Source organism: Heptranchias perlo, chromosome 7 (genome assembly GCF_035084215.1).
Source record: "Heptranchias perlo isolate sHepPer1 chromosome 7, sHepPer1.hap1, whole genome shotgun sequence".
In the NCBI taxonomy this organism is placed as follows: domain Eukaryota; kingdom Metazoa; phylum Chordata; class Chondrichthyes; order Hexanchiformes; family Hexanchidae; genus Heptranchias; species Heptranchias perlo.
The window spans coordinates 80,796,948-80,810,029 of record NC_090331.1 but is presented as its reverse complement, the minus strand read 5'-3'; the positions used below and the strand labels follow the sequence as shown (position 1 = coordinate 80,810,029).

The window sequence follows — 13,082 nt, the reverse complement described above, 5'->3', positions numbered from 1 at the left end:
CGCAGTGACTGTTGGGACGGAACCTTGTTTGAAGCCGTTTGAAGGGGTTGGGGGAGCGGGGTCGATCCGCGGGGACGAGGGCCAACTGGGTTAAGGCCTACTCCCCATCTCATACATGAAGTAGAGAGTGAGGAAGGGTGCCCACACCTCGCAATCCCAGCGCCATGAGCGGGCAATTCGTTAAGCGGACTCAGGACTTGCTGGGGAAAGTGATCAAGAAGCCGCCGCTGACCGATAAGCTGCTTAACAAGCCCCCTTTCCGCTATCTGCACGACATCTTCACCGAGGTGAGGAGGAGGAGGAGGAGGGGGAGGGGGGGTGGTGGTGATGTGGTTATGGCGGGGGATGGACACAAGGCCTGGAGGGCAAAAGGTGCGAGACGCCGCTTCCTCCCTGGAGCTGGTAGGCTGGTTGCTAGGGACACCGCGACGCCACCGGGCTCTGGTTCCACGGGCCTTGCAACAAACACCGGCTGCCCTAACCGGGGCCTGCGTCCTGCCGGCTTAATCTGCAGCAAGTGTCTCGGGTCAGAGAATCCGCGGGATCCGACAACCGAGGGCGTTTAATTCTGGCGGAGCCGCGGCAAGTGTCTGTTGCTGGGAGGTGAACAAACCGGGGAGGCGGAGGGACCAGCCCTGGAGACGCTTTTTGCTTTCGGTATTTTACCACCGCACCCCTTCCCCCTCAACATTAGGGAAGTTTATTACTGGTGATAAGCTGTGTGTTCGTAGCTGGTTGAATTTCAGAAGTACCCCTGTGCACATGGGTGGAGGGTCTAATCCTTGGCAACAAGGAAACTGAAACTTTACTTGTGGATTTCTCAGCAGTGTGGTTTGGAGACTGTTTAAGGATGGCAGTGTGTTTCTCCTTGTCAAACATCTCATTGAACGTTTAAAAAAATGCCAAGACTCAATGTATTTGGCTATACTCACCAATTGTATTGTAGACTCTTCATTTTTATATATGATAGAAGTTATGACTGGAGGTAGAACTTCCTATATGTAGTACTCTGCATACAAAGTACTTACTCTTCTACACCCACCTCCCAAAAAACCTAACTTGTATGAAGTATTTAAAGTTTGTCTTCTTTATTCTCTCTCTTTCAAGATCTAACATTTTTTTGGGTTTATACATTAGGCATTTCTTTAGATTCCTTGTCATTCCTATAAATGGTCCCATGATCCTTACAAACTGGAGTGTGTTCTTATCTGCCCAATGTGTAGGTAATTGTAGCAAGACCCTGGGGTTTAACAGGCAACCCTTGCATTCTGTGTTATAGAATATATCACCTGTTGCCATGTGCTCTCCTCGACTTTGGAAGGTGGGAGAATAAACACTTTTTGACAGTGACTCAGGTTATAGACCAACAGACACATTTATTTGACTCTTCTGTGTTAACCCTTAATAATTGATCCTTAAAACACGGTCACTTACTTATGGAGCAAAAAGCTGTGACAAGAGAAACTAGTGGCATTGATCATGATTCAACAAATTTGCAGTGATTCTCAATTGTTAATATCATCTGCATCTACTGCACAGTATACACTGACTAAAACTGACGACTGTGACACCTACAACAAACACTGAAAAAGAAAGGAACAAGACTTCCATAAATTCTGCCTGTACTGCTCCATGTGACAGCTTGGCTCTGGTCGCACTCTTGCATCTGAGTCCGAAAATCAGGTGAGGTGTAAAACAGCCTGCCGATGAGCTTTCATCCCTTTTTTGCCTGGTGATAAAAGTTAAAATTTCCCCCAAGGACTTGAGCACATAATCCAGACTGACATTTCAATGCAGCACTGAATGGATTTCTGCATTATTGGAAATACCGCCTTTTGGATAAAACATTAAACTGAGATTCTGTCTATCTATTCAGGTGGATGTAAAAGATCCCATGGTACTTTTCCAAGAAGAGCAGGAAGTTCTCCTGGTGCCTTAGCAAACATTTATTCCTCAACCAACATGACCTAACAGATTATCCTATAACTGGTTATTGACCTAATTGTTGTTTGTGGGAGCCTGGTGTGTGCAAATTGGCAGTTGCCTACAAGACAACAGTGAAACCTAGCTCCATCCATGTTCATATGATTGCCACCTGATCCTTTCACAATCCTATTTAGATTCAAAGATCCTAGTCTCGATTCCTAAGGGAAGTCTGAAAACCAAATCTAGATAAACCACTTTTAATGGCATAATGGGACTTCAGTCAGGTATTGCACAAATGAATGTGTCTTCCTTTTAAATCTCTTTGTACTTGATCTAAAACATTGCTCATGGAAGGCTCTGGTTTAAGCATGTATGGTTGATGAGATCCACTAATCATCAGTAAACATTAGCAGTTATGGCAATATGATGTGGTGGTGGAGATATCCAAGTTTCCTGATAAAGTTTGCATCCCATTTTTGTTTAGATCAAGAAATTGTAATCTCTAGTCTTTAATACTCTCCTCCTCAATTAGAGTTAGGAAATATTTTCACTTTGTAGAAATCCGTGGCACTCTGGTTTGTTATATAGACTGTAACTAATCCCTTTGTCAATTTCAGCTGCTTTTTTAACACGTTTGCAAATTGGGCTTTTCCAGATACCTTTTCTTGTGCCCAACACAAAAGCTCGCGTAAGCTCCGACGAAGTGTTTCTTAGGTAGTCTGGGATAGTGTGCCTTGGGTGAACAGTTAAGGTCTTTAGAATGATAAGTAGAAATTCCCTTATATGCTGATATCACTTCTGAAGACAGTGTGATAGGACTGCCCTTGCTTGGTTCTCCACACTTACCTATCCAATCAAAGCCAGAAATGGCTTCTCTTCCCACCCATACACCTATGGAGTCTCCCAAGGATCTATCCTTGACCATCTTTTCCTCATCTACATGCTGCCCCTTAGCCACATCATCTGAAGATATGGGGTTAGCTTCTTGCGTGTCTGCTGATGACACCTATTCTACTCCACCACCTCTCTTGATCCCTTCATTGCCTCTCTGCTGTCAGATTGCTTGTCCGACATCCAGTCTTTGATGAGCTGCAATTTCTTCCAGTTAAACATTGGGAAGACCAAAACCATTGTCATCGGCTCCTGCAACAAATTCCGTACCCTTACCACTGATTCCATCACCCTCCCCCGGCCACTGTCAGGTTGAACCAGACTGTTTGCAACCTCAGCTGCCTTTTGGATCCTGAGTTGAGCTTCCGTTCCCCTATTCTCTCCAACACAAAGATCGCCTATTTCCTCCTCTGTAACATCGCCCTCCTCCACCCCTGCCTCAACCCATCTGCTGCTGAAAGTCTCATACATGCCTTTTTTAGCTCCAGACTCAATGCTATTCCAATGCTGTCCTGGCCGGAGCCTCCGTACTTTGTAAATTTCAGCTCATCCAAAAATGGCAGTATCCTTTCCTGCACCAAGTCATGCTCACCCATCACTCCTGTCCTTGTGACCTACATTGGCTCCTGGTCCCTCTACGCTTCCAATTTAAAATTCTCAGCCTCATTTTTAAATTCCTTCATGGACTTGCCTCTCCCTATAGCTACAATCCCCTCCCCCAGGCTTCTACCTTCCTCCGACTCTGGCCTCTTGCCTGTCCCCCACTTGCCCCACCATTGGAGGCCTTGCCTTTAGCCACCTAGGCTCCATGCTCTGGCATTCCCTCCCTAAGCTTAGTGGTGGGTTAACTAATTTTTTATATATATAAATTCACATTTGTTGAAAACTTTCCTCAGTAAAGTGAGAAAAACTAGGCCGGATGCGTATCTTGATCATTCTTTATCTCATGGACTTGTCAGTTTGCTTAAAAGTAACAGTCACTCAAGGCACTCTTAAGGAAACACCGTTCAGCCTATCAAAGCTCATCGCTATAATGTATCCAACTTTATTTTGAGCAATCTCTTTGCCTGAACTACTGTGGCAGATTATTTCAAACATTTATCACTGTTTCAGTAAATAATATATTTTAATCTGAAGAAATTGTTCACAGTTCATATTTTTTTCTATTTATAGATCTGCTGTGCAGGCTTCGGTACTGTACATCTTTCACACAATGTCACCTAGAAAATATTTTTTTTAAACCATTATTCCATGAAACTTTCTATAGTTTAATGCCTATACTCATGTGGTTGCCCTAGCGTGGGTGAAGTAATGCACTGATTGATTATGCTCTATAGAAAAACTGTTGTGTCTATAGAAAAATTGTATGACCTACTCCTCCTATTTCTTATGTTCTTATATAGAAAAATGATGGGATGTAACGAGGGGTCACAGTCTCAGGATACGGGGTAGGACATTTAGGACCGAGATGAGAAATTTCTTCACTCAGAGGGTGGTGAACCTGTGGAATTCTCTACCACAGAAGGCTGTGGAGGCCAAGTCACTGAATATATTTAAGAAGGAGCTAAATAGATTTCTAGACACAAAAGGCATCAAGGGGTATGGGGAGAAAGAGGGAATATGATATTGAGATAGAGGATCAGCCATGATCATATTGAATGGCGGAGCAGGCTCGAAGGGCCGAATGACCTACTCCTGCTCCTATTTTCTATGTTTCTATGTTACTTCAGGAGGACATAGACAGACTGGTGAAATGGGCAGACACGTGGCAGATGAAATTTAATGCAGAGAAGTGTAGAGTGATGCATTTTGGTAGGAAGACTGAGGAGAGGCAATGGTACAATTTTAAAGGAGGTGCAGGAACAGAGAGACCTAGGGGTACACGTACACAAATCTTTGGAGGTGGTAGCATAAGTTGAGAAGACTTTTTTAAAAAAGCAGCATATGGGTTCATGGGCTTTATTAATAGAGGCATAGAGTACAAAACCAAGGAAGATAAGCTGAACCTTTATAAAGCACTGGTTAGGTCTCAGATGGAGTATTGTATTCAATTCTGGGTACCACACTTTAGGAAGGATGTCAAGGCCTTAGAGAGGATGCAGAAGAGATTCATTAGAATGGTTCTAGGGATGAGGGACTTCAGTTATGTGAAGAGACTGGAGAAGCTGGAGTTGTTCTGCTTAGAACAGAGAAGGTTAAGGGGAGATTTGATAGATGTGTTCAAAATCACGAACGGTTTTGACAGACTAAACAAGGAGAAATTGTTTCCAGTGGCAGATGGGTCAATAACCAGAGGACACAGATTAAGGTGATCGGCAAAAGAGCCAGAGGCGACATGAGGAAACATTTTTTCATGCAGCAAGTTGTTCTGATCTGGAATGCACTGCCTGAAAGGGTGGTGGAAGCAGATTCAATAGTAACTTTCAAAAGGGAATTAGATAAATACTTGAAGGGAAAAGATTTACAGGGCTATGGGGAAAGAGCAGAGGATTGGAACTATATGGATAGCTCTTTCAAAGAGCTGGCACAGGCACGATGGGCCGAATGGTGCTGTACCTACCATGATACTATGACATAGAATTTTCTTTTTTCCTAAATTCCAGAAGGTGGAGCTCTTCATATGGTTTTGCTACTTTTGAGGGACTGACCACAGTGAGCTAATAATGATCTGCCCGAGCTATGGATAGGTTGATATGAACTCATTAAGGAAGCACAGCATTGTTGCCCACTATAGAACAGAAAATCAAAGTCACTTCAATGTAGTTGCCTAGTTAACTTGTTACCAGGTTGTAAATATTTGTTTATGCACTTCAAGTGGAACAATGTCCATTTCAGGTAGTGATTTGAATGAATGAACAATTGATGTTGTAAATTGTTTGTGTTACGTGGATGTTGTATTTGTTTCTGCTGTCACTATGGTAGATGGAAATGAACTAAGGGGTTGTCTCAGAAGCCTACTGTCCCAAATGTTTTAAGTATAGGTCTTGACCATTTCTTTTTTTGCTCTTTCCCTTCTCATCAGCATGAAATAAATTTTAATTCTGTATTACCAGAAATTTCAAGAGAATCACATGCCTTCTATGATGCAAAAATAGTTGTTCTGTATGCTCCCTGATATTGATTCAAAGTTTTCTCTGCATTTTATTCGGGGAACCGACTTAAAACAACAAATTCGTATGTCATTTTTAAAATGGGAAAATGCCAAGCACCACATATTTCTCTGAAAGAAATGGGGATCACGATCACCCAATATGTAAATAAAGCACTGTGTGCAGAATCATCTAGATTGCTGACAGAAAGGTGGTGTGGGTGAATTCCCAAGGGGGCTTCAGCAAAAAAAAAACACTCCCACCATTTTCCAATGTTGTTTATAGCAGTACAAAAAAATTCTGACTTTTTTTTACACAAGTGGGACCATGGATTAGAATTTACCTGTAGCAATTCAATGAAACTGGAATTAAGTCACTCCAAACAGATGGCAAAGAGGGGGAAATGGTATTCAATGCAAACACAGGAAACCAAGTTTCAACTGTAGCACTCAAGTAGTTTTCATTCAGTGTACCAAATGGAAAGGTTGCTTATGTGGCATTAAAAGCCAAATGGCTGCAATAGAAAGGTATCGAGGAGGTTGGTGCATTGGTGTCTAAATAGTGGCAAGAAAACCTGAACACCAGAAGCACTTATATGACTTACTCTGAATGTCCAGATTTTTTTTAAAAGCTGGTTCAACAATAAACAAACTCTCACCCAGATCTAGATGTGTGCCAGGTGAAAACATGCTTAGATCAGCACTACTGTGGATGGCACAATTTTCTACCTAGTGGAACAAGAATTCTACCTGTCTGATTCTGATATTTTATCCAAGGCGCTTAGCAGAGACAAAAATTGACACCGAGCTAAAGAAGGAGCTATTAAGAGGGGTGACTAAAAGTTTGGTCAAAGAGGGTTTTAAGAAGGATATTAAAGGATGAGAGAGTGGCGGAGAGGTTTAGAGAGGGAATTCTGAAGCTTATGGTCTAGATGGCTGAAGGCACGGCCACCAAAGGTGCGGCAAAGGAAGTGGGGGATGCACAAAGGGCATAGTTAGTTCTAATAGTTAAAATATTACATAATTTATAATGCGTGTTGCAATGAGCAATCAATCACAAGATAATTACGGATGAGGAAAGCCATTTGGTCCATTTTAGTTCATCCACCTTTCCTTTGTAGCATCTAAATGTTTTTTCAATGATTCCAGGGTTTTTCCTTTTTTGAAGTTGATTCCATGTGTTGATCATTCTGTAAAGATCTTCCTGATATATCAGTCCTAAATTTACTTTTTACTAGTTTGGGTCTTTGTCCCCTTGTCCTACTCTTGCAACTTAATTTAAAGTAATATTCTGGATTTAGCTTTTCCACATTCGTAACTATTTTGTATACCTTTTTATAAGATCACCTTTCAGATGCCGCTTTTCCAGGCTGAAAAGCCGAAATTTCTCGTGTATTTCCTCCTAACTCAGATCTTTTACACTAGAGATCAGCTTCAGGCTCTTTATATTTCCTCCAGCGCTTGAATCTTTCCTTGTTTCTCAGCAGCCAGCACTGGATACAGTACTCGAGGTGCAGTCTGACCAGAGCATTGTACAGCTTGATCACAACCTCAACTGACATTTATTCTGACATGTTTTAGCTATGTAGATCAGCATTCTTCTAACTTCGTTGATTACTGCCCTGCATTCATTGAACATGATGAGTGTCGAGTTTACAAAGATTCCTAGGTCTCTCAATTTAGCTATTTCAACATTACTCATAGAGTACGTGTGTCACCTGTCTTTCCTAATGTGCACTACTTTACAGTTGTCTTCATTAAGTGCCATTTGCTATCATTCTACCCACATACATATTTTGTCCAATTTACTCCATAATTTCTGAGCTACCTCCTTCAATTCCACTGCTCTCTTTCTGCCCCCCCCCACCCCAGTTTGGTGTTATCTTCAAATTTGACCGATTTGATTGAGTTTGTGTCCAAATCATTGACATAAGTTAGAAAGAGTAGTGGTCCCAACACGGAATCCAGAGGAATCCAACTCAGTAGTCCACCCTTCCAATATAACCCCTCTAACAAGTGCCTGTTGTTTTCTACCCTTCAGCCAATTGTCCATTATCCATTCCCAAGATTTATCACGGATACTGATAGCTTTGAGCTTTATTAATAGCCCTTCGTGAGGAATTTTGTCAAATGCCTTTTGGAAGAACCCATACCATAGAATTTTCTACAGTCCATTTGGGTTGTCACTTCCTCAAAGTCGTTGAGGCGATCGGTCAGTCAGGCAGGATTTTGTCCGCTGCAGATGTGTGGATAATCAAGTTTACTTCTGATAATTGATTCCATTATTTTACACTGAATTGAAGTTACACTAATGGGTCTGTAGTTACCTGCATTTGTTCTGTCACCTCTTTTGAATATGGACACCACATTAGTCGTTTTGCAACCTACTCCCCAATGTCCATTGAAACCCTCATACTAATTGTCACTAAGTTTTTTTAAATTCAATCATGGGAAGTGGGCATCGCTGGCAAGGCCAGCATTTATTGCCCATCCCTAATTGCCCTTGAGAAGGTGGTGGTAAGTCTCCTTCTTGAACCGCTGCAGTCCCTGTGGTGAAGGTTCTCCCACAGTGCTGTTAGGTAGGAAGTTCCAGGATTTTGACCCAGCAACGATGAAGGAACGGCAGTATATTTCCATGTCGGGATGGTGTGTGACTTGGAGGAGAACGTGCAGGTGGTGGTGTTCCCATGTGCCTGCTGCCCTTATCCTTCTAGAAGGTAGAGGTCACGGATTTGGGAGGTGCTGTCGAAGAAGCCTTGGCGAGTTGCTGCAATGCATCCTGTAGACAGTACACACTGCAGCCACGGTGCGCCGGTGGTGAAGGGAGTGAATGTTTAGGGTGATGGAGGGGGTGCCAATCAAGCGGGCTGCTTTGTCCTGGATGGTGTGGAGCTTCTTGAGTTGAAGTTGTGCTCATCCAGGCAAGGGGAGAGTATTCCATCACACTCCTGACTTGTGCCTTGTAGATGGTAGAAAGGCTTTGGGGAGTCAGGAGATGAGTCACTTGCCACAGGTTTTTAAACCTTATCTAAATATCTTTGATATGCAATTAGTTTTTCACAAGTTCGCTACAGCCTTTGATCACAAAATCTGCAAATTATTATTGTTGCATAGTCCCTCAGTTTATGAACAGTTGAACATGAATTAAGCAAATCTTGTCCTTTTATGTTCACAGATGATTCATCTTTCTTTTCCTCAGGGGCAGAATAAGAGCACATATGTTCTTTCATCTCCTCCCCTACACAGTTCGAGAGTACTATAGGGAGAAATTAGTTCCACAACTCAAGTGCTAGGGGTGTGTGTGCTTTTAACCTTGCGCGAAGCAACATGAGTAAATTGCACATCCAATTAAAATAAAATAGTGGGTCACGTGCTGAAGTATGGTAAAGGGTCCTATTTCCCTTTGCAACATTAAAAACCTTGAATGAAAAATACCATTTGGTTGCATGATGGTTTTTGATGTCATGTTACTGTGGTTCCTTGTGAATTGTTAGATGGACACCTAATGGAAGCTTTCACCTCTCTTCCGCCTTGTCCATATCTGTACTTGGATTTGGCAGATGTGTTGGCAGTTTTGGTTCTGCTTGTTGTTGCTAGGCAGCTGCATCAGGGCAGAAGGTAACATCCAGGATTGTGAACCAGTGCTTAATGCTGTGATAGAAATGACTGCACAACACAGCACTTATGAGACATTAGCTACCCTGGTACTTTTCTTTTGAAAGGAGATGACTGGTGGGTAATTTAATAGAAGTATTTAACATTGAGGGATTTGGAGAATGTAGATTCAGATATGTTTTCTGTCTGGCACAAAATTCAAGAAGAAGGCAGTATAGTTTCAAATTGAGGACAGCAGAAATGCAGAAAATTGGGCAAATATTTTTCCGGTATAAGAACGTGTGGAACAGAATACCAGCAAAGGGTGGTGAAGCAAGAGAGAAATACAGGGTTCAAAAAGAGACAAGACAAGTCCCTGTCAGCACATAGAATTCAGGGATATTAAATTTAAAGGTACATCAAGGTAATTTTGTGGGATATTGGATGGATAGATGGACTGATTTTTTTTTTATTCATTCATGGGATGTGGGCATCGCTGGCGAGGCCAGCATTTATTGCCCATCCCTAATTGCCCTTGAGAAGGTGGTGGTGAGCCGCCTTCTTGAACCGCTGCAGTCCATGTGGTGAAGGTTCTTCCGCAGTGCTGTTAGGAAGGGAGTTCCAGGATTTTGAACCAGCGACGATGAAGGAACGGCGATATATTTCCAAGTCGGGATGGTGTGTGACTTGGAGGGGAACGTGGAGGTGGTGTTGTTCCCATGTGCCTGCTGCTCTTGTCCTTCTAGGTGGTAGAGGTCGCGGGTTTGTGAGGAGCTGTCGAAGAAGCCTAGGCGAGTTTCTGCAGTGCATCCTGTGGATGGTACACACTGCAGCCACTGTGTGCCGGTGGTGAAGGGAGTGAATGTTTAGGGTGGTGGATGGGGTGCCAAGCAAGCGGGTTACTTTGTCCTGGATGGTGTTGAGCTTTTTGAGTGTTGTTGGAGCTGCACTCATCCAGGCAAGTGGAGAGTATTCCATGACACTCCTGACTTGTGCCTTGTAGATGGTGGAAAGGCTTTTGGGAGTCAGGAGGTGAGTCACTCGCCGCAGAATACCCAGCCTCTGACCTGCTCTCGTAGCCACAGTGTTTATGTGGCCGGTCCAGTTAAGTTTCTGGTCAACGGTGACCCCCAGGATGTTGATGGGGGATTCGGCGATGGTAATGCCGTTGAATGTCAAGGGGAGGTGGTTAGACTCTCTCTTGTTGGAGATGGTCATTGCCTGGCACTTGTCTGGCACGAATGTTACTTGCCACTTCTCAGCCCAAGCCTGGATGTTGTCCAGATCTTTCTGCATGCGGCCATGGACTGCTTTATTATCTGAGGGGTTGCGAATGGAACTGAACACTGTGCAATCATCAGCGAACATCCCCATTTCTGACCTTATGATGGAGGGAAGGTCATCGATGAAGCAGCTGAAAATGGTTGGGCCTAGGACACTGTCCTGAGGAACTCTTGCAGCAATGTCCTGGGGCTGAGATGATTGGCCTTCAACAGCCACTACCATCTTCCTTTGTGCTAGGTATGACTCCAGCCACTGGAGAGTTTTCCCCCTGATTCCCATTGACATCAATTTTACTAGGGCTCCTTGGTGTCACACTCGGTCAAAAGCTGCCTTGATGTCAAGGGCAGTCACTCTCACCTCACCTCTGGAATTCAGCTCTTTTGTCCATGTTTGGACCAAGGCTATAATGAGGTCTGGATCCGAGTGGTCCTGGTGGGACCCAAACTGAGCATTGGTGAGTAAGTGCCGCTTGATAGCACTGTCGACGACACCTTCCATCACTTTGCTGATGATTGAGAGTAGACTGATGGGGCGGTAATTGGCCGGATTGGATTTGTCCTGCTTTTTGTGGACAGGACATACCTGGGCAATATTCCACATTGTCGGGTAGATGCCAATGTTGTAGCTGTACTGGAACCGCTTGGCTAGAGGCGCAGCTAGTTCTGGAGCACAAGTCTTCAGCACTACAGCCGATGGTTTAGTCCTTCCTGAAAATTGTTGCAATATTCCAGATTTGATCCTTGGTCTAAGTCCAGTAAGTTGATATCAGCTGGGACAGCAGTTTAGTTTGCCTCTGGGTCAGGGAAGGAAAAACCAGCAATCCAGCTCCTGATTACTGTCCAGCAAGTGTGCACTAATGAATGTCTAATGAGGGCAGGATTGGGCTTGGTTATATTGCCGTCGAGGACGAAAGGCCTGTGGACACTCTCCCTCCAGGCTCATTGATGAATAATAGTCACTTGGACAAGGTAACAGTGTTCAGCACCTATAATAATAATGATGTGGAGATGCCGGTGATGGACTGGGGTGGACAAATGTAAGGAATCTTACAACACCAGGTTATAGTCCAACAAATTTATTTTAAAATCACAAGCTTTCGGAGATTATCTCCTTCGTCAATCATCTGACGAAGGAGATAATCTCCGAAAGCTTGTGATTTTAAAATAAATTTGTTGGACTATAACCTGGTGTTGTAAGATTCCTTATAATAATAATAACAATAATAATAATAACAACAACAACTTGCATTTATGAAGCGCCTTTAACATAGTAAAACGTCCCAAGGTGCTTCACAGGAGCAATTTTCAAACAAAATTTGACACCGAGCCACATCAGGAGATATTAGGACAGGTCAAAAACTTGATCAAAGAGGTAGGTTTTAAGGAGCGTCTTAAAGGAGGAGAGAGAGGTATAGGGAGAGAATTCCAGAGCTTAGGCAGCTGAAGGCACAGCCGCCAATGGTGGTCGATTTAAAAACGGGCATGCGCAAGAGGCAAGAATTGAAAGAATGCAGAGATCTCGGAGGGTTGTAGGAGGAGGTCACAGAGATAGGGAGGGGCGAGGCCATAGAGAGATTTGAAAACAAGGATGCGATTTTTAAAAATTGTGGCGTTCCTGGACCGGGAGCCAATGTAGGTCAGCGAGCACAAGGGTGATGGGAGATGGGTGAACGGGACTTGGTGCAAGTTAGGATACGGGCAGGAGAGTTTTGGATGGGCTCAAGTTTACGGAGGATAGCAGGTGAGAGGCGAGCCAGGAGAGCCAAGTCTAGAGGAACCAAGTAGTCAATATCTTCAGGAGGGGAGGAGAAGAAACTGGTGAGAAAAAGATATGGTTGAAAGTTTGATTGTAAAAATCAAAAGTTATCAATTTTGTGCTTTTATTTGATTTGGTTATTCTGAATCTGTGAAGTGTGTTTTGAATGCTATTTTTAAATACAGTTATGTAAAAATGCATTATATCAAGTAGGTGTTTGTGTCACCAGTCTGTTCCATCTCTGCCATCAATTACAGTGTTTGCATTGGTTTTGCCAGGCAATCGTTACCAAATGTAAGAAAGCTTCCAGTAATATTCAAAAAAGGATTGAAAATGAAGCAAATGAGAATTTACATATAAATTCATCTACAGATTCAAGTTTAATATCTGGAAACAAAGAAGTTTTTAATTTTTGGAATATTTTATCATAAACAAATGTTAGAAGGAGAAAGCCAGGTTTTTGTACCAGATGCGATCCTTTCTCAGTACTCACATGAGCTGGAAGCTTAAGACATGAGGAGAAGTGTGTAGGAGCAAAAAAGAT

At 43.1% G+C, this 13,082-nt stretch overlaps 1 protein-coding gene across 2 annotated transcripts in view; it reads left to right on the top strand.

Annotated features, from left to right (window-relative positions):
- traf3ip1 (TNF receptor-associated factor 3 interacting protein 1) overlaps nucleotides 1-13,082 on the top strand; it is a 134,985-nt gene continuing 121,903 nt past the window's right edge. For both annotated transcript variants that reach the window (XM_067987954.1, XM_067987953.1), the window contains exon 1: nucleotides 1-287. In XM_067987954.1, coding sequence (XP_067844055.1) covers nucleotides 165-287 — 123 coding nt within the window. In that variant the 5' untranslated portion in view covers nucleotides 1-164. The remainder of the gene's footprint in view (nucleotides 288-13,082) is intronic.